Source organism: Xenopus laevis, chromosome 3S (genome assembly GCF_017654675.1).
Source record: "Xenopus laevis strain J_2021 chromosome 3S, Xenopus_laevis_v10.1, whole genome shotgun sequence".
In the NCBI taxonomy this organism is placed as follows: domain Eukaryota; kingdom Metazoa; phylum Chordata; class Amphibia; order Anura; family Pipidae; genus Xenopus; species Xenopus laevis.
This window is the reverse complement of record NC_054376.1, coordinates 78,306,541-78,316,098: the sequence shown is the minus strand read 5'-3', so window position 1 is coordinate 78,316,098 and position 9,558 is coordinate 78,306,541. Positions and strand designations below refer to the sequence as shown.

Below are 9,558 nucleotides of genomic sequence, written 5' to 3'. Positions count from 1 at the left end.
ACCTAGGTTTTTCTGGATAAGGGATCTTTCCAAAATGTATGTCTTCCTATCTTAAATATACTTAAAAATGATTTAAACATTCATTAAACCCGAAAGGATTATTTTGCCTCCAATAAGGATGAATTCTGTCTTAGTTGGAATCAAATACAAAATACTGTTTTATTATTGCAGAGAAAATGTTTAAAATTTAACTATTTGCTTATAATGGAGTCTATGGGGCAAACTCACTAAAGGGCAAATTTTCAGCAGTGAACAATCCGCTACACTAAGGGGCACATTCGATTTTTCACCACTTGAGTCCACCAATTGAGGAGGTCCCCCACAGGCTAAAACAGTAATTCAGCAGGTTTTAGATGGCGGCTGGTCGAAGAGACAGCACATGATAAATTCCAATATTCGAATTGTCAAATTTTTTTCAAATTCTAATCGAATTTGGACTATTCACTAGTCGAAGTACAAAAAAAATAGCTCAAAATTGTTTGTTTTTTTTTCATTCGAAAATTCACCTCAACCTTTGATAAATTGTATAGTTTGCACCAATGCGCAGTCAATGTAATAAAGCTTCTTACTGAAAAAGTCGTTATGTTTGCTCCAAAAGATTACGACACCTTCAAGCACTTCTTAAGAGCGCGCAATTAAAATCGCAATTAAAATTCACAATGTAATAACAGTTTAAGGAACAATATTACATTGCGAGATGTGGATTTTTATTCTTATTGGTGCGAATTGTTTTGCTCGTTGCGACTTTTATTACATTCCCCCGTTACATCTGAATGATTAAACTTCGCTACACTAGACTCGACAACCTCCTGACTGTTTCATATTCAGGCACTACAGGTCATATACTAGATAACCCAATAGCCTGCAGGCTTATGCCCACATCCCAAGTGTGCCCTTTATATGATATTACAGTTTGACTGCATCTTTTGTTCTATTTCAAATAACATTTCTGTCACTTTCTCCTGGTGTTCTTTGCTTGTCATGGATGGTGGATGCCAGAGATTAGCAATTGCTGGAAGACTTCATGTTGAGCACTGTTTACTTATATCATACAGTTTAGTTGGGCTATGCTGTCTCTAATAATATCCAATGCTAATGTGTAGCGATGGTGGAATTAGACCCATTATACAGAAAATTCACCAGTCTATGGTCGACAATTTTTTTTGACATGCGACAAACTGCACGATTAATTGTACGACAAATTTTTAACGCTCATCAAATGTTTTCACCCATGGGCTTCATTTTTGCGGCAAAATTTGACGAAGAATATCACTACTAACATGATGTTGATTGTGTAAGCAGTGTGTCACACACAGGATTTATTAGTCAAGCAGGCAGTTATTAACAGGCAAAATGTAATGTCACTGCAGTAGTTAACACACTAGATGGTAGAATTCCAACAGCAGCTGCAAGTACCATTCATATGATAATATCAAGTGCAACCTTATACTGTGCATCATCTGAAGTTGGACTTGGCTAGGACGGTGATGAATAAAGGATCTAGCTGCTTCTAGTTGCTTCAAGCCTGCTGTGTGTCTGTTTACGTTCTCAGCTGTCATGCCCTTGTTTTCCTTTTCATTTTAATAGCGCATGAGGCTGACAATATATTTAGTAAAATTATTTATGTTGTCATATGTTTAACTGGACCAAACTTATTATAATGAAAGGCTGAGGCCACAATCACCCCATAGATGTCCAACCCAATGATCTAGTGATGCTAGAACACAATTCTGACAGCTTTTGGCTTGTACATCCCTGATGTTTATATTGTAGTAAAATATTAAATAACATGTTTTTATTTTAGGTTCCCAAGGTACGTGTCCTCTTAACCCTTCTCTAAAACTACTCCTGTTGTAATGAGGAGAAGGAAGACTATATTGGCAAATTTCAGCTAAACTGAGCACAAGTTTCTCATCAGCCTTTCACACAACTGTGCAGTTGAGTGTGGACTATAAGTGGGGATTGTGGGGGGGTAATATGCTCTATGTCATGGGGCTAATATAGCTAGGCTGTATTTATCTTGAACTGTCCTAATCTGCAATCTAGTCATTTTAAAGCATATTTATAAACCACCTTTTATCAATTGCTTGCTTTACAATATCATACAAACAGCATAGCAAGACAACACAGCTACAGTAGCACTGCTATACCTTCAAGAGGGAATGTTTTTGTAAATGAAAATGCTATATATACATGAGAACATTTATGCAGATTGAGCAGCAGGGTACAAATGATTTTACAAACATGCAACATAGGGCCACAATGAGGGTTTTCTGCATGCAGTGTTGCACAAATACAGTTTTTTTCTACAGTACTCCTTGGTGGGCATTAATTTAGTGATACAAATTCAATAGACAGAATAAATATTCTAAGTATTCTGTGTTGTGACATTTACATTCTAAGGGGCAGATTTACCAAGAGTTGCAGTGAATTCAAGGGAATTTTCGAAGTAAAAAAAATCGTAGTAATTTACTGTATATTGTGAGTGGGTCCCTAAGCTCAGTAAGTGACAGCAGCACAGAGCATGTGCAGTGAATCAGTATAAAAGAAGATGGGGAGCTACTGGGGCATTTTAGGAGGCACATATCTTCCCTGCTAAAGGGCTGTGGTTGCCTTAGGCTGGTACAGAAATACATTATGTACAACATTTCTGCGATAATTATTTAGATAAGCCATTCAAGTTTTTTAGCCTCATTGAAAATTAATGAAATAATGGTATTGCCACTAGCATGTGACTTTTTTTTTGCAAAATAACACATGTGGGAATATTCTGTTGCATCCCTTTCTTAAATTAGTGTTCAAGAAAATAGTCACACACGTTTTGTTGTGCTTTTTTTGGCACACATTTTTCCCCAACCTCACAAATTAGTAAATAAGCCTCTAAGAGAACAGGGGACCCTAAGGTCATATTACCTTTCAGCCACTCACCACAGTTTAGGAACTAGTAACCAATATGGCTTTATTCCTCTGCCGTTTTTACTAAGGGCAGGAAGTATAAATAAACCAAATGTAGCTCAAACAAAATACACCTTTAGAAGTTTTTGGACATCTACAGCAACAGTATTAGCAGAGAAACTTGAGCTCTATATTGCAGAAATGTATTTTTATTTTTATACAAAACTAACATGAAATCAATTTGTTTGCAAGCTGTACCCAGTTCTTTTTAAAAGTTTAGAAACCTAAGAGCTTTATTGTACTTCATGAATGTCAGCATTAAGGAAATAGTGGAACGTGGGCTAGATTTAACAGTCTTAGGGGTATATTTATCATAGAGTGAAGTTAATAGTGAAGTTCCGCCACTAGAGTGAAATTCCGCCACTCTCCATTCATTTCTATGGGATTTTTATAGGCGTATTTATCAAAGGGTGAACTTTCACCCATTGATAAATACGCCTTTCAAAATCCCATAGAAATGAATTGAAAGCTGCGGAATTTCACTCTAGTGGCGGAACTTCACTCTTTGATCAATTTACCCCTTAGCCGTCTAGCTGACATTATTTGCTGGTGTGCTGCATGTCATAAACTTCAAAAAACCTATTCATAGCCAAGGGGTGAACTAGGAGATCATTGCATTGATTATTCTCCATTTAGTTTCATTAAGTGACATTTCTTTACACTGCGTGAGAACAAGCTACTACTTGAGGATAATATTTAAAATATTTCAAATCCGTAAAACGGAGCATAGTTATTTTTCCCTGATACTGCTCTTCAAATTCGGTTCAAAAATAAATCATGCATGTCTAATTTAAGCTTGGGATGTTTGCAAAGAACATCTAGATAATCTTTTGACTGTTATTTGATCCCAGGGTTACTGAACAACAATCATATCAGAAAACACTGCAAGGCATTTAGATAACACTGTGGTTTTTTTACAGGCCTGTCTTCCACACCAGTCCTATATAAAATGGCTGCAGAATAAGCTAAATATCTAAAATGTGTTTGCTTTTGAAATAATTATCACATACAAGACTGCAAAATACTAATAAAACACCATATTACTTTGGGGTGATTTCAGTTCTAATGGAGTAGAGTAGTTTTCACTAACAAAGCCACTACCAAAGCTTCCACAGATGCAAAAGAGAAACCCACAAAAACAGAATAAGAGAAACTGCAAATTATCTCAGAATATCAATGCTTATCTCATTCTAAAACATACCCTCCACTCACATCAGGTGGTGATTGACTTTTGTGGTATTTTGGTGATAAGCTACAATGCTTAAAGGAACAGTAACACCAAAAAATGTAAGTGTTTAAAGTAATGAAAATATTATGTAGTGTTGCCCTACACTGGTAAATCTGATCTGTTTGCTTCAGAAACACTACTATAGTTCATATAAACAAGCTGCTGTGGAGCAATGGCGGAAATTGAAAAACGGCTATATGGCACAGGTTAACGAATGGATAACAGATAACACCATTAGACAGACAGAGCTTATCTGCTATCTGCTGTCTAACTTGAGCTTTTTCTCCTTTGAATGGCTGCCCCCATTGCTACACAGCAGCTTATTTATATAAACAATAGTAGTGTTTCTTAAGCAAACACATCAGTTTTACTAGTGCAGGACAACAATGCATTATATTTTCATTACTTTAAACCACTTTTATTTTTTGACGTTACTGTTCCTTTAAGGGATGGGGCAGACAGGCAGATTCGGGGAGATTTAGTCGCCTGTCGACTAATCGCCATAGTTTATTGCTTTTGGTTTGTTTTAGAAAATGTATTTCTCATTTAATGTTTCAAAAACAAACAGCTGACCAGTAAATATTACCTGCGGATCATGCATTACTAGACAAAGCAAATTTAAAGTTACAGTAACACCAAAAAAATAAATGCATTTTAAAGTAATTAAAACATCTTGTACTGTTGCCCTGCATTGGTAAAAGTTATGTGCTTACTTTAAAAAGAATAGTGTAAATAACTAATCTGCTGTGTAGCCATGGGGTAGCCATTTAGAAAAGGCACAGGTTACTTAGCAGATAACAGATAAGCTCTGTTATAAAACTCAATGGAATTCTATAGAATGTATCTGCTATGTAATTTGTGCCTCAGAAGGCTGCCCCATGGCTTCACAGCAGCTTGTTTATTTAGTATAGTATAGACCATTTATTACCTCAAAGTTCATAGTCTTTTTTTTTTTTTATATTTTATTTTACATTTCAGGCATACATGGCAACCCAATATTCTAAATTCTCTAAAACCTCTCCCAAGCATCATGATGCACTGATTTAGATTGTTTAATCTCATGCAGAGTGCCTTCTAAAAAATCATCATCCTAGCATCCCTTGTAACAAAGGTTGAATTATACAACTAAATAACATTCATTATTATTTATTTGCCATTGTTGTGGCAGACTTAATATTTAAATTGTCAAAACTCTAATGCTCTTATTGGGTACTGGGTGATCTAGCTAGGGAAACCATCTAAAGTCTAGTTCTAGAGGGACAGAGCTGAGCTAAAATCAAAAAGGAATTACAATGGGTGTTAACTCATGATATGAATCTCTTTCATTAAAGGAATAGTTCAGTGTGAAATTAAAAACTGAGTAAATAGATAGGCTGTGCAAAATAAAACATGTTTCTAATATAGTTAGTTAGCCAAAAATGTAATATATTAAAGGGGTTGTTCACCTTCCAAACACTTTTTTCAATTTAGTTGTTTTTAGATTGTTCCCTAGAAATAATGACTTTTTCCAATTACTTTCCATTATTTATTTTACTATCCGTTATTTATTTTTTAAGTTTAAAGTTGAATGTTCCTGTCTCTGGTGTTTCAGTCTGGCAGCTCAGTAATCCAGGTGCAGATTCTGAACTGTTACAATTTTGCAACATTTAGTTGATACATTTCTCAGCAGCATCTCTGGAGTATTAGCAACAATTGTATCAATTCTAACAGCTGCCTGTAATGAAACCCAGAGATTCTGCTCAGCAGGGACAAAGATAAGAAATGTATCAACTAAATGTATCCATTTAGAACTGTTTACAGGATCGGCGACCCCCCCTCCCAGAGCTGCTTCAGAAGGAGAGAAATGACACTTTATACTTCAATATTAGAAAAACCGTGACACATAGAAAATAGAAAGTCATTGGAAAAAGTCGTTATTTCTGGTGATCTATCTGATAACAACTAGTTGTTTGAAGGTGAACCACCCCTTTAAGGCTGGAGTGAACAGATGTCTAATAAAACAGCCAGAATCCAACTTCCTGCTTTTCAGCTCTATAACTCTGAGTTAGTCAGCGACTTGAAGGGGGGCCACATGGGACATTTCTGTTCAGTGAGTTTGCAATTGACCCTCAGCATTCAGCTCAGATTCAAAAGCAACAGATATGACCCATGTGGCCCCCCTTCTAGTCTCTGATTGGTTACTGCCTGGTAACCAGGGTAACCAGTCAGTGTAAACCAAGAGAGCTGAAAAGCAGGAAGTAGTGAGCTGACTGACATGTTATACATCAAATCACTCCAGCCTTTATGCATTACATTTTTGGCTAACTAACTATATTAGAAACATGTTTTATTTTGCACAGCCTATCTATTTACCCAGTTTTTATTTTTACACTGAACAATTCCTTAAGCTTATACAGTATACCTGAAAGATTCCCCACATTTAACTTTTTTAAACTTCTTTTTAGCAGGACTATTATATCCCAACCATGGCAGCCCAGATGAATTAATGCCTGCACAGATTAGTTATCCTAGAAAGAAGATATAAATTGAATTTAATCATAGAATATGGAGGATAAAAAAACATTGGCTCATCATCGCACTATACCTTTTTTTGATCTGCAACAAGATGAAAAAAAAAACAAAAGAAAACAAAAAACACAGAGGTGAATTAAGTATGCTACAAAGTTTACATGATCACTTTAATGGCATAATTATTTGAGAATCCAAGACTTTGCAGGATTTCAGTATAAAATGACACAGGGCCAGCCTGCTAGGTCTAAGCGGATACTGGTTATTGACAGCCAGTTACGTAAAACAATTACAATAAAAGTTTAACTAACAAGCAAAACAACAGAAACATATTGAGTTAAACTCTACCAAGCACAGCTGCTTCAAAGGGTTTCTCAATATTACCTTGTCAGCCTCTGCATTCCTCTATAGACACACCTTACAAGCAGAAGAAGAAATCATTTTGTATACACACGTTGTTCTTTATTTGTTTCAATGTCTGTTCTCCAAGTTTTTCTCCGGATAACAGAATATTGCAATAGTCAGGTTTGTTACATAAGTGTTTATTTTCTTATACAGACTAATACTCATGTCATTCCAAATAGTGTTCCTATGATTGTATTTTAGTGTCTTACATCTGCAATGATTTAACCCACAGACTGCAAAAAAGCAGTACATATAAGGGCACTGAATGTAAATATCAGTATCTGCAGCATGCCCTACATTCATTTCAGAATTAAGCCCAACTTTATCTAAGCAAGCACTTAGCATTCATCCTGTCAAAACAAAAACAAATTACAACTGAAATCGGCATTAAAACTGGCGGTTGCATCTGAAATGTGAATATGTAATACACATTATATATGGAAAGGCATTCTAGTGGCAGGGCTGGTAATTAAATATTCAGTGTGCTATACATATCATTATCGCTGACATTCTAATGACTCCTATAAAGGCTGATTCTGAAACAGGTTCTGTTTGCTTGCTTATAAAGGACTTTTTTTTCTTAGTAGAAGTGATTTGCAGTAATATAAACGGATATAAACAGATCTGTAGTGTGAACAAAACCGTGCAAAGAGGGAGTTAATACATACATACATAATCAACATACTTTTAGCTTTGCATTCAAAATGAAATGACTTTATAAGCCAAGATCAGCGTCACTTAAAAAAACAAATGTAGTGCTATTCTAGATTTTAATAAGAAATTTAGGTACAGAAAAATTAGGGTAAGAAAATAGTGTTTCTTTTTTTCATTATAACAATTAAAGGATATTTAGTCACCGTTCCACTTGTGTCAGTTCAATGCAGTTTCGCTCCCAATGCAATGAGCAACTGGACGTGTTTGTGCACATTTAGAGGGAAGAAGCTGTGTGGAGCATTAGGACTAAACTTTGCATTCTGAGTGAGGTATTGCACCGATTAATAAAAGCAAAAGACAACAAAAATATACAGCAAATTGGTAGACAATTTACATGATCATTTTACAGAATCCATAGACAGAAAGTGTTTAGTATTCATTCATAAAAAATATATATATATTATATATATGTATGTATTGATCAATCGTCCCATTCATCATCCTCCTCCTCAAAGTCTTCGTCTTCATCCTCATCTTCATCACTATCTAAAAACCCAGGACATAAGAGGCACAGTTAGACTCAATATATGTTTATATCAGTTAGAGCAAAAGTGCCCCTTCTAAAACCACGATCATGAAAGATGGCACAACGCTTTCTATTATTCATTTATATGGAATGCCAATAAAAGCATGGATGTAATTAATAAGAAAGAATGATATTTAAAAGTAGACATAGGAGACCTGGAGTCATCCAGATATTGAACAACATTGCTAAGAGAACCAACAGCCTTTCCTTATATAGAGCAAAATGTAGTTTCGCTTTCTATAGCACCTCTGCTAAATTCCAATATTGTAAGTGTCGGACGTTTACCTTTATGTTAAAGGGGTTGTTCACCTTTTATTATTTATTATTAGTTCATTTTTTATTATTTGTGGTTATTTAGCTTTTTCTTCAGCAGTTCTCCAGTTTGCAGTTTCAGCCATCTGACTGCTAGCAACCATGTGCTGGTTTGAATAAGAGACTGGAATATGAATAGGAGAGCTCTGAATAGAATGATGGATAATAAAAAGTAGCAAAACCAATACGTTTGTAGCCTTACAGAGCATTTGTTTTTCAGATGGGGTCTGTGCCCCCCACATAAAAGCTGGAAAGAGTCAGAAGAAAGCAAATAATTCAAAAACTAAAACAAATAAATATTAAAGACCAATTGAAAATTTGCTTAGAATTGGCCATTATATAACATACTAAATGTTAACTTAAAGGTGAACCACCCCTTTGTATGTTATAGAAAGTTCTGTTCTCAGCAACTTTGCAATTATCTTGGTTTATTATTTTTTTTAAATAATTTTTTAATAGTTTGCTTCCTGCTTCTGACCCTTTCCACCTTTCAATTCGGGTCAGAGACCCCAGCAGACAAAAACTATTGCTCTATAACAGACCTTTCATTAATATCTAGTTTCTCATTCAAACCACTTCCTGGTTACTAGGGTATATCGAGCCCAAGCAACCGGACTGCTACTTAAAGTTGTAGTTCACCATTAAGTTAACGTTAATATGTTAGATCATATAATTCTCAGTAGCTTTTGAATTGGTCTTTATTTTTAATTTCTTATCATTTTTACATGAAATGGCTTCCTCTTTCAAACCATTGTCTGATTGCTAGGGTAAATGGAAACCTAGCAACCATGTAGCTGCTGAAGTTCCAATCTGGACTATCGAACAAAAAGCTAAAAAATACAAAAAATCAAGGACCATTTCAGTAAATATCACTGTCTATGTCATACTGAAAGTTAATGTAGAGGTGAAC

At 35.2% G+C, this 9,558-nt stretch overlaps 1 protein-coding gene across 2 annotated transcripts in view; it reads right to left on the bottom strand.

The window, feature by feature from the left end:
* Positions 1 to 7,131: 7,131 nt before the first annotated feature.
* The window catches only part of wasl.S (WASP like actin nucleation promoting factor S homeolog), a 29,336-nt gene continuing 26,909 nt past the window's right edge, over positions 7,132 to 9,558 (bottom strand). For both annotated transcript variants that reach the window (XM_041588526.1, XM_018255843.2), the window contains one exon: positions 7,132 to 8,296. In XM_041588526.1, coding sequence (XP_041444460.1) covers positions 8,232 to 8,296 — 65 coding nt within the window. In that variant the 3' untranslated portion in view covers positions 7,132 to 8,231. The remainder of the gene's footprint in view (positions 8,297 to 9,558) is intronic.